Source organism: Phialemonium atrogriseum (genome assembly GCF_030411735.1).
Source record: "Phialemonium atrogriseum strain 8032-3 unplaced genomic scaffold QBC33scaffold_20, whole genome shotgun sequence".
Classification (NCBI taxonomy): Eukaryota; Fungi; Ascomycota; class Sordariomycetes; order Cephalothecales; family Cephalothecaceae; genus Phialemonium; species Phialemonium atrogriseum.
Genome location: NW_026848157.1, coordinates 404,580 through 424,397, shown reverse-complemented (window position 1 = coordinate 424,397; position 19,818 = coordinate 404,580). Strand labels below are relative to the sequence as shown.

General features: G+C 53.9%; 8 protein-coding genes across 8 annotated transcripts; 5 read left to right on the top strand and 3 right to left on the bottom strand.

The window, feature by feature from the left end:
* The first annotated feature begins 602 nt into the window (after positions 1-602).
* QBC33DRAFT_175971 (uncharacterized protein) lies at positions 603-1,677 on the top strand. The gene has a single exon (XM_060422393.1). It carries the CDS (start codon positions 769-771, stop codon positions 1,588-1,590), a length of 822 nt encoding a protein of 273 aa, XP_060281488.1. The 5' UTR covers positions 603-768; the 3' UTR covers positions 1,591-1,677.
* Positions 1,678-2,259: 582 nt separating this feature from the next.
* On the bottom strand, positions 2,260-4,087 carry QBC33DRAFT_175955 (ankyrin repeat-containing domain protein). The gene is made up of 3 exons (XM_060422392.1): positions 3,008-4,087; positions 2,757-2,809; positions 2,260-2,558 (listed from the first exon to the last, which is right to left on the bottom strand). The coding sequence occupies exons 1-3, from the start codon at positions 3,884-3,886 to the stop codon at positions 2,360-2,362; spliced, it is 1,131 nt and encodes a 376-aa protein (XP_060281487.1). The 5' UTR covers positions 3,887-4,087; the 3' UTR covers positions 2,260-2,359.
* Positions 4,088-6,601, top strand: QBC33DRAFT_175948 (uncharacterized protein). Its single transcript, XM_060422391.1, has 2 exons — positions 4,088-6,251; positions 6,304-6,601. Exon 1 carries the CDS (start codon positions 4,289-4,291, stop codon positions 6,203-6,205), a length of 1,917 nt encoding a protein of 638 aa, XP_060281486.1. The 5' UTR covers positions 4,088-4,288; the 3' UTR covers positions 6,206-6,251; positions 6,304-6,601.
* A 418-nt stretch (positions 6,602-7,019) lies between these two features.
* Positions 7,020-8,106, bottom strand: QBC33DRAFT_571828 (uncharacterized protein; the record flags this gene model as incomplete). Its single annotated transcript, XM_060430624.1, has 4 exons — positions 7,020-7,313; positions 7,393-7,912; positions 7,980-8,008; positions 8,071-8,106. 4 exons carry the CDS (start codon positions 8,104-8,106, stop codon positions 7,020-7,022), a joined length of 879 nt encoding a protein of 292 aa, XP_060281485.1.
* A 1,267-nt stretch (positions 8,107-9,373) lies between these two features.
* On the top strand, positions 9,374-11,535 carry QBC33DRAFT_175936 (thiamine pyrophosphate protein TPP binding domain protein). The gene has a single exon (XM_060422390.1). The coding sequence runs from the start codon at positions 9,508-9,510 to the stop codon at positions 11,308-11,310; it is 1,803 nt and encodes a 600-aa protein (XP_060281484.1). The 5' UTR covers positions 9,374-9,507; the 3' UTR covers positions 11,311-11,535.
* Positions 11,536-12,057: 522 nt separating this feature from the next.
* Positions 12,058-13,979, top strand: QBC33DRAFT_455543 (major facilitator superfamily domain-containing protein; the record flags this gene model as incomplete). Its single annotated transcript, XM_060424774.1, has 6 exons — positions 12,058-12,278; positions 12,348-12,470; positions 12,550-12,729; positions 12,788-12,913; positions 12,972-13,265; positions 13,358-13,979. The coding sequence occupies 6 exons, from the start codon at positions 12,058-12,060 to the stop codon at positions 13,977-13,979; spliced, it is 1,566 nt and encodes a 521-aa protein (XP_060281483.1).
* A 487-nt stretch (positions 13,980-14,466) lies between these two features.
* On the bottom strand, positions 14,467-16,162 carry QBC33DRAFT_593369 (uncharacterized protein; the record flags this gene model as incomplete). The annotated part of the gene is made up of 4 exons (XM_060431725.1): positions 14,467-14,900; positions 14,973-15,223; positions 15,325-15,519; positions 15,568-16,162. The coding sequence occupies 4 exons, from the start codon at positions 16,160-16,162 to the stop codon at positions 14,817-14,819; spliced, it is 1,125 nt and encodes a 374-aa protein (XP_060281482.1). The 3' UTR covers positions 14,467-14,816.
* Positions 16,163-18,034: 1,872 nt separating this feature from the next.
* QBC33DRAFT_579791 (uncharacterized protein) lies at positions 18,035-19,117 on the top strand (the record flags this gene model as incomplete). Its single annotated transcript, XM_060431163.1, has 3 exons — positions 18,035-18,535; positions 18,609-18,917; positions 18,989-19,117. The coding sequence occupies 3 exons, from the start codon at positions 18,035-18,037 to the stop codon at positions 19,115-19,117; spliced, it is 939 nt and encodes a 312-aa protein (XP_060281481.1).
* Between the last annotated feature and the right edge of the window lie 701 nt (positions 19,118-19,818).

Genomic DNA, 19,818 nt, shown 5'->3' with positions numbered 1-19,818 from the left:
GAGGGCTGATTGGAGATGATGCAATATTGAGCCGAGGTTGCTTACTGTGGTAAATCCATCACCTGATCTGGTGAAGGTGGGAAAGAGGGGGCTGGGAAGGCAGCATAAAATTGTTCCAATGACAGTCATCAACCCCAACCATCAGCTTCAGCTGTTTCACTGTCTTCTTTGTCAATTAATACACATCTTTCCTTATTGCAATTCGGCTCAAACGCTCTTGGTGTCTCCTCCTAATGACCTTGGACCACCTCCCAACTGAAATACTTGACAACATATGCGCTCAATTCTGTCTTGGATGTACAAGATATTCAGATCTGAAAGAGACTAGGAGAGGAGTCAATGCCTCTCTAAGCCTACCAACAATCACCAGACACTCGGAGTGATTTTGCCAGGTTAAGTCAGACATGTCGCAGACTTTACCAAATCGCAACGCCATACATCTATCATGACTACATCGCGACCACCCCACGGTCGGCGGGCAAGTTCCTCCGCTCAATCTGCCGGCGCCCAGGGCTAGGCGCTCTTGTCAGCCGCGTCGCCATCGACGCAGACTTGTCCTGGCTGGGAGGGAAGCACTGGCGCTTCCTACGGGACGAAGCGGTGCGCCGGGGCCTCTCGTTGCCGGACGGTTGGGCGCCACCGGTCGACGAAAAACTATTATCCTGGGACTACTTTTGTCGGCAGCCCCAGCGCCGATGGACATCGGCGGCCATCTTCGTCGGCCTGCTCCTGGGCTCCGTCGGCGTCAACCTACAGCAGCTCTACCTCATGATTCCCGGCGAGATGCAGTGCGGCACCTTCTTCCCACCGTCGACGACAAAAACTCTACTCCCATCCCTGAGATCGCTACGCCTGCGCTTCCCCGACCCCAATGCCGGGAGTAGCCACGATCTGGGCCAGGTCGCCAGCCTGTTGGAGAGAGCCCCCAACCTCGAACTCCTCGAGGTCAGCAGGTGCCTTCGGACGCCCCCCGGGTTGGCCCTGGGGAATCTGAAATGGCTCAAGCTCAACTTGTCGGTTCTCACCTGGGGACAACTGACACAGCTTGCCGCGGCATGTCCGAAGCTTGAGGCGTTCATTTCGCACGTTCCCAAGCGCGGAGCTCGGTTTCCCGGGGACCTTTTCGGCCCTGGGGATATCGTTCGAGAAATTCTCCCATGCAAGGACACCCTGCGCCATTTTGAGATCAGTTTCGGCGGGCTGGCCTGTGGATGTTTTATGCGGGAGCAAGCGATAACATCCCTGAAAGAGTTTGCTAATCTGCAGACTCTTGTTTTGGATTGTGCGTGTCTCTGCTATGGAGTGATAGGAAAGCCCTCTGTACATGCCGATTTGTTCATCGAGACGCTGCCAGCCTCGATCGAAACCATTTTCATCAATTTTACCCACCATTGCATGTACAAACCGATACTGACTCTGGCATGGGAACTACGGAATGGCACATTTCCACATCTCAAGACGTTCAGGGTAACCCGCTCCATCGCCGGATTCACCACCGACTCATTTGGGCCTTTAAAAAGTGCAATGTCGGAAAGCGGTGTATTGTTCACGAGTATGGATTCTATCAAGTTTAACCTACGAAACTTCTAGTGTCGATAATCGTCCTTTCAGAGCTTAGGAATTGTACATAATAATTACGGTCTGTATAGAATAAAATAGCACAATTCTTCTCAGCATATTATATTAGACAACTGTCTATGTCCTTGCAGCGAATGTATCTATAAAAAACATGATATTGTGAGATGTAAATCTAGACTCTGACGATGTTTCCCGCCACCCTTACATCGTTATTCCCTTTGTCAAACGGATTCTTAAGGCACCTTGGCTGTACCGTCAATTGTGGTTGTGTTGCCAGGCGCTTCGCCGAGGCTCTTCACAGGCTTACCCCGTTACATCTAAAAATGCTCGCCATCAGCCATTTCCATCTTCGTGAGTAGGCTGGTGCTGCTGCTGCTGCTTTAATCTGTGCAGTCGGTGCGTGGTGGGTGTGCGGTGGGTGTGCTGACTGTGGCGCTGTCTGGGAGCTTCCATTCTGCCACCATGGGACGTGAGTCACGAGACCAGCTCACCTGCCACTTGGGCTTGTCTCTATTGGCATGAACATAGGTTGCAATCTGACATGCGCATGGCATGGAACGCGATGGAACCCCTGTGAAACGCCTGATCAGGCTTGGCGGTTGTGTGAAGCTTAATGAATAGCAGAGTCCCGACGCAAATAAATAGAGAGCAGGGCAATTCTAGCAAATAAAATGGAATCAACTAGAAACTGCTAGAATGTAATCATGAGAAGTATATATTTACCCCGTCTCCCAGGCCCTTCTGTTGAAGACAAATCTGAATAGAAATAAAATAGTAATTGCTAGTTTACTTTATCGCCCATTTTAGAAGCATCTTGTAGCAGCTTGGCCACAGCCTCGTGCCCCTCCCTAGCAGCCCACCACAGCGGCGTCTGGCCATCCTGATCTTTTGCATCAACGCTAGCTCCCCCCTCAAGCAGCAGCTTGACCACAGCCTCGTGCCCCTCCCCAGCAGCCCGCCACAGCGGCGTCTGGCCATCCCGATCTTTTGCATCGATGCTAGCTCCCCCCTCAAGCAGCAGCTTGACCATAGCCTTGTGCCCCTCCCTAGCAGCCTGCCACAGCGGCGTCTGGCCATCCCGATCTTTTGCATCGACGCTAGCTCCCCCCTCAAGCAGCAGCTTGACCACAGCCTCGTGCCCCTCCCTAGCAGCCCGCCACAGCGGCGTCTGGCCATCCTGATCTTTTGCATCGACGCTAGCTCCCCCCTCAAGCAGCAGCTTGACCACAGCCTCGTGCCCCTCCCCAGCAGCCCGCCACAGCGGCGTCTGGCCACCCCGATCTTTTGCATCGATGCTAGCTCCCCCCTCAAGCAGCAGCTTGACCATAGCCTCGTGCCCCTCCCAAGCAGCCTGCCACAGCGGCGTCCGGCCATCCTGATTTTTTGCATCAACGCTAGCTCCCCCCTCAAGCAGCAGCTTGACCACAGCCTCGTGCCCCCCCCAAGCAGCCCGCCACAGCGGCGTCTGGCCATCCCGATCTTTTGCATCGACGCTAGCTCCCCCCTCAAGCAGCAGCTTGACCACAGCCTCGTGCCCCTCCCCAGCAGCCCGCAAGAGTAGTATCTCTCCAACACCAGGCCATTTCTGTGCTAATTCCACTGCAATTACCCCATCCTCTTCCTCGGGGTCTTTATTCTGGATGAGAAACTTCGCTACCTCTTGGTGGTTATTCTCAGCTGCCAAGCGCACTGTGGCGGCTTCAACGGGGGCATTCTTCTTCACAAGCGTCTGTACTATAGTCTGATGACCGTTTCGAGCCGCCATATGCAGTGCTGTATCTTTGCACTTATCTTCCTTCAAGATATCGGCATCCCTGTCGATAAGGAACTGCACCATCTCCTCATTCCCATTCTCAGCTGCCCAGTGAAGTGCCGTTCGACCGTGATTGTCTCCTCTGTCGACAGCATGAGGGATCTGATTTTCCAGGAGTATGTTGACAATGGCCTCGTGGCCTCTGATTACAGCCTCGTGAAGCGGAGTTCTGCCATCTTTGTCTTTGAGTAGTCGATTCGCCTTCTCATGAAGCGTGAGTTCACTTGCACACTCTGCCTTTCCCCGAGCTGCAGCCCAATGCAGCGCGGATCTCCCAAGTTTGTCTTGGGCGTTGACGTCCAAGGCGCTCTGTCCCCCGGTGAGAGTGGAGAAGCGTGAATGTTCTTTCAGGAGTTTAGATATTTCCTCCCGGTTGCCGTTAATTGCAGCCCAACGGAGCCTGTCATGCGTTTTGACAATGGTGTTCGCAGATTTCAGCTTCGACACCCAGGTGCTAAGTCTGTTCGTCGACGTGGTTGGAGATGGCTTCTCCATGTTCGTTCGGTTACGCGCGAATTGCGAATGGCATGAGGGTAGGACACACAATCCGATCAAGGCGTGATTCCTGGAGAGAGAAGAGAGAGAATGAGGAGCGGAGGTCAGCTTCGTGAATGTCTACACTGCGCCCACGAACGCAGCGTGGCTGTGGCTGGCTGTGCATGCACAAAAAGCCAATCACCATCCATGACTGTGGAGGGGGTTGGCACTTCCCTGTCAGTCGTCGTTTCTTTTTGGCGAACCAGATGTTGACACATCTCTCGGCGCCTACCTCGGAGCCTTTGCTGCCTGCCGGTTCGACCAAAGCAACAAATATTAGTCTCTCAGTTCATCGTGGGCCGAGTTATTAATTAGCATCCAAACATGCCGCAGAAGAAGCTGCTTTAAATACAGGATCCAATGTTTGCGGCTTGCCTTTGCTTGGTATTTTGCCTTTCGGCGCCGGCTGCTGCTCGGGACAGTACGGGCGACCCCCCGCCCAATGACCAACCTGTCGGCTGGCAAGCTGGAAATAGCCACCGCGGCACTTGGGACATTACTAGCAGCTGCTTATCAACCATCGTTGCCTGCACGTGGAGCATTCAGCATCTCAACGTCCCAGGGGGTCGACGAGATGGCAAATGGAGCCGGCGGTTGCGGAGCGTCAAGTGGATGATCATAACGATATTGTTCCCCGAGTTGATCGTCGTCCACGCCATCTACGAATTCGTCATGGCTTTGCAGGCTCTTCGGCTGATGGAACTGAACGGGAGATCTGTTGAGCTGCCCTGGTGGCTCACTCCAAGGCGTTCATACTTGCTGAACCGTTTTTCGTACTGGCTATTATGCTCCTCCAAACAGCAGAAAGCCGCAGACACCGAAAGCCAACCTGTCGAAGATAGTTCAAAGTGGACACTTACCCACTGCTTCTTCGCGAACATGGGCGGTTTCTATTACGAGGAGGCGGAAGGACAGCAACAATTTCCACTGACGGCCCTTCAACTGGCGGAAGAGTCAGGGTTTGAGGTCCCAACGATTACGGAGGAGGAGATTGCGGACAAAAGCAAGCGTGACTGGTTCGCAAAAGGCGTTGCCGTTTTGGGGTTCCTGCAGCTCGCACTCTCCCTCATCGTGCGAACGAACCAGGGGCTAGCCTTCTCACAACTTGAGACGATCACGTTGGGCTTCGCAGTGTGCGGCGCAGTTATTTACCTTGTCTATCTCTCCAAGCCTCAAAAAGTGGAAACGGGAATGCGACTCAGACGACAGAACATACCGGTACCAGGAAGATCCCCCCAGCAAGTACCCTCACAGGACGAATTATCATGGGAGGCATCATCATCACGGGAGGCATCATCATCACGGGAGGCATCACCATCACGGGAAGCATCATCATCACGGGAGGCATCACCATCACGGGAGGCATCTTCGCCCCCCATCCTGCGCTTCAAGAAAACATACGACAGCTTCTGGGATGTCTTAATGAACAAGCCGGGTCACGCCATTACGGAAGGGGGCAAGCCAAGCTCTGGGATCCCAGACAGGATCCCAAATGACAACATCCCGATTTCCGAGAATCCTGTCGCTCATCCGGGCGTCTATCTCTTGGCTTTTGCGTCAGGACTCTTTGGTGCCATGCATGCCATAGCCTGGCATTTCGAATTTCCTTCGACCGTGGAGAGAATCCTCTGGCAGACCGCCACTGTCGTCGCCGCGGGGAGTCCGGTTGTTGGCCTGGTCACGATACCCTTCGCACAGTGGACCGTCTCCACAGGTGATCCCGAACTCTTCGCGGGAAATTGCCTTCGGTTGATGAGGGAGTACTCTTGGTATGTTCGTGATAAAGGCCCAGTTGGCGAAGCATACGAGAAGCTCGAGGACGCTATCGCCCAGCCGCATGCACCGCAACCTTACACTAGCATCTTTTCCCTAGAGCAGAATCAGAGCGGCGAGCGGACGTCAGATCTTGTGTCAGACCTACTCAACTTCTTGGAGAGTCCAGGCGAGTTTGGCCACCTGGATACGAATCAACTGGATCTACACATGGACAGTGAATTCATTAAAAACTTCCAACACTTAGATCGCTTGATGAGAGGGGAGGAGGTGTCGAAGAAGCTCTTGGAAAAAGCCACGACGAGTCTCTTCCCACGGAAGAACTTACTTCCCTCAACATTGGATCTGAATCTGGGAATTCTCTATGTGACGAGCTTGCTATACTGCCTGTCCCGTTTGTCACTGCTGGTTATCGCGTTCTCAAGCCTTCGCCAGATGCCGGAGTCCGTATATGTCAGCACGCCTTGGACGGGGTATATTCCTACGCTAGAGTCGAGCAGATAGGTTCTGCTGCCGATTTGGCACGTCGCTACAGTGGGTTTATTTTATTGTAAGTAACCACTTTGATGTTTTCTTTGCCCAGCTGACAATCAATTATATAGCATGCTTGGGAGAATCAGGTTTCTTCGGCATCTGGTTCCTGGCAACCTGTCCTGTCAATCTCATACTCTTGTCCAGCTTCGGCCCTAGCCCTTCGCCTCATGAAGTCTTGCGTTTGTTGGCAGTGCTGCTTGCGGGATCATCTAAAGGTTGTAGGCAAGACTTGGAAGGGTAAGACCGAAGATGTCTGGGAATGTTGCTGGTCGTCTGGTGGCCTTGAGTTTCTTTACCGCTCGACGCATGTGGGATCAGAGCAAGGTCTGAGGATGAAGGGCAGGTCTCCCAAACTGTGCCTGAGGAAGGGGACCTAGACCACGGCCTGGCGAGACAGCCCTCCTTAAATAGTCATGGATTAGACCGAGTTCTTTATCTTTTGTCCAGTTACCGCGGGTGAGAGGGGTTCAGAGGCTTCTGGATGCATGCTCTGCGATGTGGCACATGCATCTCCATCCCTTGCGCATGAAAGTACGGCCAAAGGCCGGAGTGGTCAAGACGAGGCCGTGAGCTATGGAGATAAATAGGAGTTCTACCCTTGTTTGAGCATATCTCCGGCAAGCAATAATAAACAGATCTGGTAGTACCAAGTCGCCACGTACGGGAAACTTTGCGTGATCGCAATCGCACACGTCACCCCCCTCGAATAATGTCAAGAAATGTCTCTCGTGCAAGTAGGAGGGGTTTTCAATCCCGCCCCGAAAATATCATATTCCCCACGCCTCTAAACGGATCCTCCTCCAGTCCCCCAGTGATCATGGTGGTCAGGCTCAATTCTCATCCCGGTACCACCGTAACCGTCTGCGCGGCGCCGACGACCGCCCTGGTCGCCCTCCCCCCCAGTTGTGTCCTCCGCCATGTTGTAGTCATCGTCGTTATCGTCATCGTCGTCGTCGCGCCTTTCTACCTCGTTTCCTTCGAGAAGCGGCCGAGTCCTGTCGCGGTCCCGTTTAAAGCCCGTAGACCAAGTCGAGCCTTGTCGGGAGTGAAGCCACCTCGACACCAACAGATCAACAAACTGGGATTTGTTGCATCCATCATCAGCAATGTGCATAATCGCACAGCAAAAAAGCGAGCATTAGCCCCCCCTTACTCACCTGCAAGACCCCAACCCCCACCACAACAGCGAACCCAGCCCCCGACCCCCGCCTAAGAGCCTCCATCCACGGCCCCGCGCAGGCCGCCGTCCTCCCAAACTGTGCGGCGCAATCGACGCGGGAACCTCCCCGGGGGAACGGCCAGGACCGGTCCTTGACCGAGTTGTAGCCGCAGCAGCCGAGGGCGTCCTGGATGGCGCGGATGGCGTCGCCGTCGTGGGCGCTCCAGAGGCGCTGCCACCGGGTGGAGAGGAGGCAGGTCTGGGTGGGGGAGGGGACGAGGCCGGCGGTGGAGAGGAGTGTGGCGAGGATGGTTGTTAGGGTGAATTGGAGGAGTTGGAGGATTTGGAGGGTGGTTGGCAGTAGGTTGGGTCTGGTAATAGTGGAAGGGTCGGTGGAGTTGACGAGCCGGGGGTGGTAGACGGCGTTGGCCAGGGCGAATAAGGGGAGGAGGATCGTGAAGATGGTTAGGGCCGGGGAGAGCGGTAGGGAGAGTGATGCCGTGTTGACGTGCTCGAAACTAGGTAGAAGTCTTGTCAGTGTCAAACCCTCACACGAGCTTGGAAGCCAGGGCAGCCTTTTCTCACATTGCAATAGCCAGTAGCAGAAGCAGAAGCTGGTAATTAGATGTCAGTAGAGAGTCCTTGTGTCGTTGGCACAATGTTTCGTCGCACATACCACAGAATGAGCTAGAATCCAATACCAGTACGCCATGACGATGGCTTGCTGCGACAGCGAAAATTGAGTTTGCTCAACGTGGAACTGAATTAGCAGAAGGAAGTTGTTGCAAAGAATATTGCCGTAGTTACGGAAGATCTTGCCATTTATCATTTCCTCGCGGGGTACACAACAACCTGACAGCTCTGCTGGCGGGGGTGCCGGCCTCCTGCATGGGATTTACAGAAGTGCACTTTTCTTACGGCGATGCTATTGGATACGAGGGATGGCTGCCAGACCATTGCCCTTGAAGTTTCTTTATGGCAGCATCTTCTCGCTTGCAGTCTTCCTTCGATTGGCCATGCTTCCCAACTTCATGCAAGCAAGCCAGCTCTCTAAAGACAGCCACTTGCAGCACCCGCCATATGCTGGCTGGGAGAAGTACCCAGATTCGGGCTAACCAAATTCAGAAGACGGTGACGAAGAACGGTTTCTCGGTTTTCAGCTTCTAGATACCTTCAATAAAAACGACCTGCTTGATTAACGCTGCACAACAGAATCCCTTTAGATTAGATAACAGTAGCACCCAACGCCATCTCCTACGGCGGCGACAACTGGATGCCTATTGCCATAGCGACGTGAGCCCCAACTTTTGCAACGACTTGTGCTATCCCTAAACGCGACCATCACAGTGATTGCAAAAGTTGGGGTTCACCATGCCTGGCACTACTTGGCTATAGCTGTTGATCCGCACCTGCTAGATAAAATGGTAGAAAATAGTCCTTAGAAAGACAGTGCCATAAAGACATGTAGAAATTGCACGTTGTTATTTACTCTTCACAAGTGCAGGAACCACAACGACCCCACTATACAGTCGTCTCATGGAACTTCCCGCTGCGGATACTCGCCTGCAAAATTGCTCCCGCGCTTGCCGGCGGTGCGCCGCCGTACTAAAAGCCTGCGGAATACACGCTTTTTGCGGAAATCTCCGAGCAGGCTGCCTTCACCGGATCGCCCGAAGTCAGTAGGATCAGCCATGAGACGACAAACCTGGCTTGGTTCTAGATGCCGCTGGGTGGACGGTGGAACGTTGTAGAGTTGCACTGAGTCGGGTGTGGGACCCGGGGACAGGGGGTGTGAGACACAAAAGTTCTCGGGCAACACCGAGATCTAGCATATGCCTGACCATTCCCCGTTATGTCCCCCTGTGAAACCAATGGTAAGTCGCATGACCTCGATCGTGTAACTAATAACCCAGCTTCTCGGAATGCGAACCCGACTCTTCGGAATGGCCCAGCCTCTAGGGGTAGTCCTCGTGTTGCGACGTGATGTACAACTATTTATGGGAAGCTCCAAGACGACCCATATTCTCCTTTCCACAAAGAACCGGTTCATCCTCGTCCCTGGACCTTTATTCATCCATCCATTCCATTTCCCCCCCCCTATTCCCGGCCCAACATGGTAGAACATGCACCTCCAAACCGCGTCTGGAGCAGCGATGCCATCGTCACGCAACTGTCTCGGCTCAACCTCAGCTATGTTGCCCTGGTACCTGGCTACAGCTTTCGTGGCCTGCATGACAGCTTGGTCAACTACAACGGAGATCAAAACCCGGAGATCATCTTGTGTCTCCACGAGGAACACTGCGTCGCCATCGCTCACGGATTTGCCAAGGTCGCCGAGCGCCCAATGGCTGCAGCGGTCCACGACAGCGTAGGCTTGATGCACGCTACCATGGCCATCTACAATGCTTTCTGCGACCGGGTCCCCGTCGTGGTCTTGGGCGGTGTCGGGCCCCTGGACGCTGCGAAGAGACGGCCGTGGATCGATTGGATTCACACTGCAGCTGACGAGGCGGCACTTATCCGGCACTTTATCAAGTTCGACGATCAGCCAGCCTCGGTGCAGGCCGCCATCTACAGCGTTATCACGGCTGCTGCAGCGGCATCGCAGATGCCTCGAGGACCGACCTTTGTCTGCCTCGACGTGACTCTGCAAGAAACCCTGGTGGAGGACCCGGCGGCGCTGCACTTTCCAACCACCCAACGCTATCTTCATGAAGCAACCCCTCCCGGTCCTTCTGCAGAGGACGTGGAGAGGATCCGAGTTACCCTGCACACTTCGCAGCGACCCCTCTTCCTGATGGGCCGTGTGAACCGCTCACAGAAGAGTTGGCACGAGCGAGTCCAGCTGGCAGAGAGATACCATGCCCGTGTCCTCACAGACCTCAGGGTGGGAGCTGCGTTCCCAACCCAGCACGTTCTCCATGCTAGTCCTCCCGAATTGTTCCTTAGTCCGCAGGAGAGCGAGGTGATTCGAAGTGCCGACACTATCGTCTCATTTGACTGGGTCGACTTGGCCGGAACACTGCAGACCGCATATGGCGCTGGTACAGAGCCACGGGCTTACATCGTGGACGTCAGCCTCGATTCCACCCTCCGTGGTGGCTGGTCCAAGGATCACTTTGGCCAACCGCCCATCGACCTTGCCGTTCGAGCAGATGTAGACGCGACTGTATCTGCGCTACTAGCTGCAAGTCTACCAACCGAACTACAACCGGATGGTGGTAGACACCTGGAACGTCAGCAAGGATTGTCAGATATTACCAAGCAGATGGACGGAGAAGTGAACCAGCAGCCGCGCCACCAGCAGCCGGGGGACACCAAGATCTACATGAAAGATTTGGCTGAGGCGTTGTACGGCGCCATTAACCCGGACAAAACGTGCCTGATCCGACTACCTCTTGGATGGAGAGGCCGCGATCTCCGTGCCACACACTCACTCGCCTACCTGGGCCAGGACGGCGGCGAAGGAACCGGCTCAGGGCCCGGCATGGCGGTCGGTGCAGCCCTCGCCCTCAAGGATACCGAGTTCTTGCCCGTAGCCATCCTGGGCGACGGCGACTTCCTGATGGGCTCGTCGGCCCTCTGGACGGCGGCCCGCTACCGAGTACCGCTTCTGGTGATCATCGCCAACAACGCCTCGTTCTACAACGACGAGGAACACCAGGAAGATATTGCTCGGGAGCGAGGTCGGCCTACACGGAACAAGGGGGTCGGCACTCGGATCGATGACCCCTTGCCGGATATCTCGCAGAACGCTGCTTCTCTCGGGGCTAAGGTGCTGGGGCCACAGGTCACGCAGCGCGCAAAATTGTTAGTTACGTTAAGGGAGGCCACGAGGCTGGTCCAGGGCGAAAAGGTGTTGGTCGTGGTCGATGTGCAAGTTTGTCCAGATGAAGAGTCTGAGAAGGACGAATGAAAATGCTCGATCCGCTGGGCTGGATTTCTATGCGCTGAATTACACAATGTCACAAGGTTTATATGTGCGCGTCCAGCTGGTAGTTTAGTTGCGGTTTTGGGTCATCACGGTCATGTTCGCAATCTAATTCGCCAGTCCGAGTACGTTGTTTAGGTGCGAATCGCAAATCGGGAAGGTCGTACAAAATGGATGCAGTAAGACTGTTCCCGTCTATCTAATGCCTGGTTACCACATCTAAAAAAAACCTCTTACATTCCAAAAAAGGTCATTCATGATAAGTGATATAAATTATGCCCTCGTTTAATTTCCACAACCGACATTTTCGATGCCGTCGCATCCGCTACGAGTGCTACGACACCATCATCACGGATGCATGTGTCAAGCTAGATTTGTTTCGCCAGTCGGCACAACCCACAACACCATGTTTGTGCCGGTTGATGCTATTTGCTGATGATATGCCGCTTCCCCGCACCGACCCACCCAACCCAATGTCAACGGCAAGCCGGTAGCCAACGGGATGCTAACCTCTCTAGGAAGGTTGGCTGACATGCCATCGAAGCTTGGCTGACATGTTCGAAGGAGGGTGTGGCATTACGATGCCTTCCTACCTATAAATGCCACTCGATGAACCTAGGACTCCCTCGCATCCATCTGCCATTGCGAGCAGCGAGGAATGCCCTGACTCTTCTCCCACACCAGGCTTCTTTTCTTCGCACATTACAGCCCTTCTCGAGCACACCCGGCATCATGGCCGAACAGGATAGGACAGTGGAGAGGGAGCAGAGTCACGACCTCGAACGTGTCGCTGACGAAAAACTTGACGCCGGCCTAGGTCCCGGCGGTCTTCGTACCGTCGAGCTGGGTCTTCCTGCCAGCGCAGTGGTCAGTTCCGTCAGCCCAGAAGAAGAGGCAAGGATCTTGCGCAAGATCGATTGGCGACTTGTGCCGTTGCTGTCATTTCTTTATCTGTGAGTGCCGATCGTGATTTATCATGCTCACCAAAGACTCCGACTCCACAGTGCTGATCTCGTTCCAAGTGTCGCCTACGTCGACCGAAGCAATATCGGCAATGCAAAAATTGCTGGTATGGCGACCGACCTGAAGCTCAAGGGGCTGATGTACAATACCGCACTTACCGTGTTCTTTGTTCCCTATGGCTTGTAAGTCCCCGCCAACTGGCCCTGGCAAGCTGGAATGATCTATTTAATTAGAACGCCATGCTGATAATGTCATGTTTAGGTTTGAAGTGCCAAGCAACATCGTCCTAAAGCTGATGCGTCCATCAGTTTGGATATCCATCCTGCTCTTTAGTTGGGGCCTAGTCATGACGCTCATGGGTATCGTGAAAACCTACGAAGGCCTCGTTGCCGCGCGGTTCTTCCTAGGCGTGGCTGAGGCTGGCTTCTTCCCCGCGTCGACGTGAGCTTATAACCCCCAGATCTGGAGTGTAGAATGTTCACTGACCGCTCCATAAAAGGTTTCTCCTGACGATCTGGTACAAAAGATATGAGGTGCAACGGCGAATGGCCTTCTTTTACGCCGCGGCATCCCTTGCCGGCGCCTTCAGCGGACTTCTAGCATATGCGATCGAGCACATGGCTGGGTAAACTCGCCCACGGGACTCTATAGCGGATGGTCCATTTGCTGACGCATTCTTCCAGAATCGCCGGTCTGAACGGTTGGAATTGGATCTTCATCCTCGAAGGCATCGTCCCAGTCCTCATGTCACTCGTCATCTGGAAAATCTTGCCCGACAGCCCCGAGACGGCAGGCTTTCTCAAGATTCACGAGAAGGAGTTCGTTATCAACCGCATCGCTCTGGAGACTGGCTCGGGCCACGGTCGCGTCACGAATATAGACCGCATCCAGATGAAGCACATCACTGCAGCCTTCAAAGACTGGAGGATCTGGTGCGCCGTCATCTGCTTCTGGGCCTGCACCATCTCAACTTATGGGTGCGTTCCCCCCCCAACCTTTCTCCCAACTTTCTCTCCCTGTTCGCCTCACTTGCCAACCAACTTACCACCCCACTAACGACTCACCCCAGTTTCACCGCAACCGTGCCCACCATCGTCGAGCAGCTCGGGTACAAGAGCGCCCTAGCCCAACTGATGACAGTCCCCATCTACGTGGTAGCCATGATCTTCGTGCTCGGCTTCGCCTGGGCCAGCGACTACTACCAGCAGCGGACGCCGTTCATCATCGGCGGATTCCTGATCGGCATCGTGGGGCTGATCGCCGAGATCGCCATCCCGCACCCGCGCATGACGGGCGTCTCGTACCTGTTCCTGTTCTTCATCGCCGCAGGCCTGTACTCGCCCTTCATCATCCTGGTCGCCATGATCGGGAACAACCTCGCGCCCAGCAGCAAGCGCGCCGTCGGCATGGCTATCATGATCTCGGTGGGGAACTTTGGCGGTATCGCGGGCAGCAATATCTTCTTGGCGAGACAGGCGCCCCGGTATCCGGCGGGGTACGGTACTTGCCTGGGTATCTTGGTTGCTGCTGTTATTGCCGCCCTGGTGCTGAGGTTTGCGTATGCGAGGGAGAATAAGAGGAGGGATGAGTTTATGGCTGGCAAGACTGACGAGGAGGTCAGGGCTCTGTATACGGATCAGGAGTTGCTTGACCTGGGAGATCTAAGCCCCTTCTTTAGGTATACTCTGTGAGGGCTAAATATGTTGATGGTAATGAAGGTTTAATGTATGGAGGAAGGTGGTTTATACTCAAAGGGAGGCTATTATGGTGTGTATGACCAAGGCGGAAAGAGGACTTTGACAACTGTGTGGCTATTATGAAGGAACTCAAGTTTGCTACCTACCCGGGGTTCTCGTGGTTAATGACTCCCCAACGACTCCCCAACAGTTATTGGTACATGGAGGGATTTGTCACCGCGAACCCTGAGGTCTAGGTTGATTAGTTAAATTTGAGGGGCTACCATATCCATGGGACTTGGGATGGGACCAAGATGTAGGTACAGCATTGCCTGAATGGAAATGACCAGCAGATACCTCAAGCTTGTCGTCAATCTACACATTATCTTGACTGAGATCTGAGATGGACTTAACTTGTTGTGGAAAAACAACATGCTATCAAGGAGGGTTGTCCTCGGTCTTGGACTCTATCGACTATCCTTCACACTAGATCCCGTCTTGCAACAAAACTAGATGTCTATTTGTTCTAGACGAGAGCACATAATATGTCTGTCTAAATGCTACGTATGCTGTTGTTATAGATTTGCATCGATTGTTTTACTATGTTTAAGCCTGCTTCTGCTTCTCATGGTAGTTTCTTGACAATTATCAGCACATTAATCATTACACCGTCAAGACCGTCCTTCCACTTTCCTTGCTCTTTGTTGCCATACCGACCTCTTATGTCTTTATTTTAACAATTACACGCCCCGTCCTGATGTGCTGGAAGAGCTGGTGGAAACTCCCCGAAGTTCCCATTGCGAGAAACGATCTCTAGAGTGGTATATAACGGGGAAAGGTCGCGGTGGAAGATCACACAGCCTCGCCATAACCAGAAACATGTTGACGATTCTGGTAGACAGGATCCGGGTGGCCAACTTCGCCATATGAGACAGTCTGCTCCACGAAACACCTCCGTCAGCGTTTCATTTCCGAGACGAGGGAAACAAACGGAACGGTAGAACTCACGATATCGTGTGTAACCAGGACGAACTGGCTGTCGTCGGACTTGAGTATCTCTTCCTGTGAATCCCCGCTACAATGGCGCCGTCCACTGGGTGACTTCTTGTCACTCGAAAGCGAGCTGAGTGGGATACTGTTGCTGCGAACGTCGGACGGTGGCTTTCTCCTGCTCCCGGAGGAACCGTAGCGAGAGCGCCTTGTGGAGGCGCGGTTGGTGACGAAGAGTTTGAGGGCGGGGAGACTGCCGACTATGACGGCTGCAGGTGACGACACTTGGTTAGCCAAGGGTTCCTGTAGGAGTTGATTCCGGAGAGGAGAAAGTGTCGAGTGAGTAAAGGATGAAGGATGAAATCCTCACATATTGACGCGGCGAGTGTGGACCAGATCATCAGCAGGGTCAGGTTGACAAAGTACTGCGGCACCAAGACCTGTTTTGCCCGGATGATGGCGAAGGCGATCATGACGAAGCAGAGACCGAAGACGCAGACAAGGCCGACCTTTTGCCTTGGCGATATTCTCACATTGTATATCAATCGGAGGGGCATGGCCATGACTAGCGAGCGTCAGCACCTCTCCAGAATATGCAGTCTGCACCACTTACTGCAGAGATCGGTGAAAACGTCAACAGCCGTGCTGTAGTAGACACTCAAGTTCGATGCCCACACATCCTCCGGCCTGCCACATTGCGCGAACGAGAAAAAGTTGGAGATGGGCCCGCACGACATGCAAAGCGTGATCAGGCACCCGACGTATGCGAGGAAGGTGAACGTCGCGAGGACATACCACGCCCGGCGATAGGGGCGCAGCTCTCGAAACAGCTTGAAGTAGAGGGCCAGAAACCCCGCCTTGACGCACCAGAGGACGGTCCAGAAGAGGATGATGATGGCGAACTCGAATCGCAGATACGTCTCGGTGGAGGATATCAATTGTACTATCGATTTGGGAGCGGCGCCGCCCGCAATCATGGCCGCAAGATAGTACAGGCTCGGGAGCTGGATGGTTTCGAGGATGCACAGCGTCAGCAACGTCGCGAAGGCGAGGAAGATCCAGTAGTCGTCCGCCGTCGGCCGGTCCGCGACCTTGAAGCGGATTGCCGTGCGCAGAGCGACGAAGAGGAACGCGACACTGAAACACGCCCAGACGAGGATCAGCAGGGAGTGCTGAGGTAGAGAGCCTGCATGGTCGACGGGCGCCATGTTTTTCCTTTTCTTCGTTGGACTTCGTTTAGCGTTGGCGCGGCCGACGGGTGTAGATGTGGCATCTTGTGTTGAGCAGAGACGGCGAGGGATCTGTGCTGGTAGAGAGAATAGAAGTGCGAGCGTGAAGGTTTAGGGGCAGCATTTGCCTCCCTCAGCTCCCTGCCAGGAGCTGAGGAGGAAGTGTCGATGAGTGGTTGATTTCATTAGCGCAATCACGCCACACTGGCTCGCCGTTGGCTCGCCCCTGTGAAGCGGCCCTTGCCTAGTGGCTCTTGTTGCTCATGAGATGTGATTTCTTACTGGAAATGGAGCTTGGCCTGGGAAAGGGAGCGGGATGCCACCATCTAAGCTCTCTCGTTCGTTCGTTCCTACCCATAGCCGCCACACTTGGGTGCATGGTTGCTCTCCAGGGCAGGAAAGCCATAGGTCAATCAGCTACTGTTGGGTGTCCGATAGCAAGCTGGGTTCCTGAGTACCAGGGCTCTGCGGCATATTACTGGATTACATGCCTAGGTCGATTCACGGCAAAACGGCGGAGGTGCAAGACAATCTGACCAGTCAGGTTGGAGGATCACAGGATGGGATTTTTTCAGCAAATAATCGAGGAAATCATCTCGAGACGATCTTCCAATTCCCGGCATTCAGTCCCGCAGTCCTAACACATCTACAAGGGGTTCAAAAGAGATGCGGCGGGAGGCGGATAAAAGAAGGGGACCTCCTTGAACATGAGAGCTATGATGGTTGCCCCAATTTCCCAAATTTTCCATACCTTTTTCTCTCTCTTTTTTGTGCGACTACTACTGATATGTCAGGTTGTGGGCGGTGCCAGCACAACCGTGGTCAATGATTGGTGATGCCCAGCTCTGGCATGCAGCGGGACATGCAACCTCGGCCAAGTTTTCGAGCCAATTACCCTTGTTGCAGCCGTTGTGCGTTGTCACACCCTCAGCAGATAATGTTAGCCCACCAATGCCCGCATTTGGTTGGGCGGCTGTTTTTATCTCTGGTTTGTGCACCATAATTGTAACAGAAGGTGGGGGTCTCGTCTCTTGCAATGGTGGATGCTTCATCACGGGACAAGCGCTGGTCCAAATGTGGTCCCAAAAGGACCCGAACTATATGATTCAGGACCTTTCCGGGCAAGCCATCCCTCTCGACTTCCCTTGCGCAACCAAGACCAATCGTCAGCCTCCCCGTTCCGTGCCCTGAGAGTAGCGCAAGACAGCACGTCATCCGCCCATCACGTGTCCACAATGGGCACAACCAGCCACGAAATAAAGCTACATCCTACCCCACAGCCCCAACCACTTGGTATCGAACTCGCCTCACCAAACCCAAGTAGCAGATAAGTTTTAGACCTTGTCCCAACCTCCCGGATATCAATCCACGCCCATGCCTTGCTTTGTGCCCTGCAACGTGGTTTTCGCATGGCTGGATGACGATTTCCCCCTCCTCGCTAGATATGGCCAGCTAGCTGCGAACACGTCGTTCAGCGGCCACTAGACCATGCTGGATGCGGAAAAATCCATATGCGGGTTCCTTGGATATGCCTGACCTGAAATGCAACATGCGGCAAGATGGCACGAATACAGCACCGACACATTGACAAGTTATTGACGAGGCGTGCTGTCTGACCGCCGATTGCTTTGTTGGGACTAGTTACTAGGCCATTTACCATGGATCTGGGTGATGTTGGGTCGCCACGTTGCCTGCAATTGACCCCGGAGCTGCGGCAATGCCACGAGCTGGGCCGTTGGCCGATGATAAGACGCCGCTCCTCTCCACCTGAAGAATCCTCTCCACCTGAGAAATGGAGAATTTCCACATTGCCCCGTCCAATCTTCCCGCGGAGCCTCCAACGAACGAGCCATGTACATATTCCGCCTTCGCGTTTTGACCATCATCTCGTGCGCCCTTGCCTGTCTGGTCTCGCCAGCACAGTCCCGGCCGACAAGGTTGCCGTGGCCGTGGCCAGCATGGTGGCCATGGCCGGGATGGGGGAGGGTTCGTGACGACGAGCGCAACTTCAACACCATCTCGCGCATCTACAACCTCACCGTCTACCCCAACCAGCTCCCGATAATCCTCGGAGGCGGGGCGGGCGTTCCCCCGGGCCTCTTCAGCCAGGACGTCGCGGGCAGGGTCGACCCGGTTGGCGATTTCGTGGGTTTCGAGGATTCCATCGAGTACTTTTTTGCCCTGGCACCGCTCCCGCAGGGAAACGCGGCGTCGGCGGCCATCACGGGCTATCAGATTGCGGAATTCAGCTCCGCATGCAGCGATGTTGCCGCCTCCGTTGTGTATTTGTTCTGCAGCGTCGTGAACCCGGGCTGCGCGGATCATGGCAAACCGCTTGCCCCCCTGAAGCAGGTGAGTGATGGCCTAACGATTGTGTCGTGATTGAGTCGACCCTGTTATTTAACCTTGACGACCTTGTCGGCAGGTCGCATTTTGGAAGTTCGACAAGCATGGAGCGGTCCTCAAATACGACGCCTGGATCCCGAATCTCAACAACTGGATCGAGGCCAGTACGGGCGCCCAGATATCCAATTCGCAGTTCCGGACACAGAGCATCCAACAGATCTGTGCCGTCACTCAGACGAGATGCACGGGGCCGAACACGCAGTGGGAGAGTATTGATGAATGTGCGTCTGCCTTGTCGCAGAAGCCTTACGGAAATTACGACGAGGCATGGGGAGACAACATTGTCTGCCGGTCAATTCACCTTGTTCTTACTCAAGTACGGCCAGATGTAAGTTCACGTCTCGTCCTTTCGTCTCTCTCCATTTCGTGGTAAAATGTGGATACTGATCGTTCAAACAGGTTCATTGTTCTCATGTGGGGCCTACAGGCGGTGGGAAATGCGTGGATGTCTCATATCCTGTTGATTACTTTAATGATGAAAGCCTCTACGGTGATCCGCTTGGAAAGACGTTCATGTGTAATTCATAGAAACTTATAGATAAGGTATGGCAGTTTCCAGTCCTGTTTCTTCGGGACGATATCCTTGGCATTGACGCTGATTGCGTAGCAAGGAACTGCAGATGGCTGCGGCTGTTACATTAAAACGTTTTAATCACGGTACCTACTGCTATTTGTCACAACCGTCGTATAAGGTTGGGCTCGTCTTGCTGGTTTAGACTCGAACTGGGGAGGCAATTCCTTCCCGTTCTAAAAAAGGGGTCATCGCCCCTGTCGTTGTGCTTTTCCCCCCCTGGAACGCAACAGATTGACACCGAAGCCTTTCCCCTCCTCTCATCTCATGAGTAGGGTAACAGCCGAACTCTCTTCAAGTTGCGGCTGAAGAGCATTTATCTGCATCCCATAGGTTGGCAGACAGTCAAGGGGAAACACATGAGGTGTGTTGCTTGAGCTCAACGTAGATACGATGCACCTCTATTATGTGTGTGCGAAAGACGAGATTGAATTAGACATATTCAAGGGGCACGGGCTACTAGGTCAAGAGAGCTTTGATAGATTAATTGTATATGTTCCACAAATTCTAGAACCCGAAACCCCTCTCAGGTGGTTTCAAAGCTGCAGCTCGGATAATCGACCCATCGCTGATGGGGATTTTTGTGATCCTCTCCCTATTGGTGGAACACTGTGCGCGTGTGGGAGAAGCCAAGCCCTCACAAATTCTGAAGCTGCCA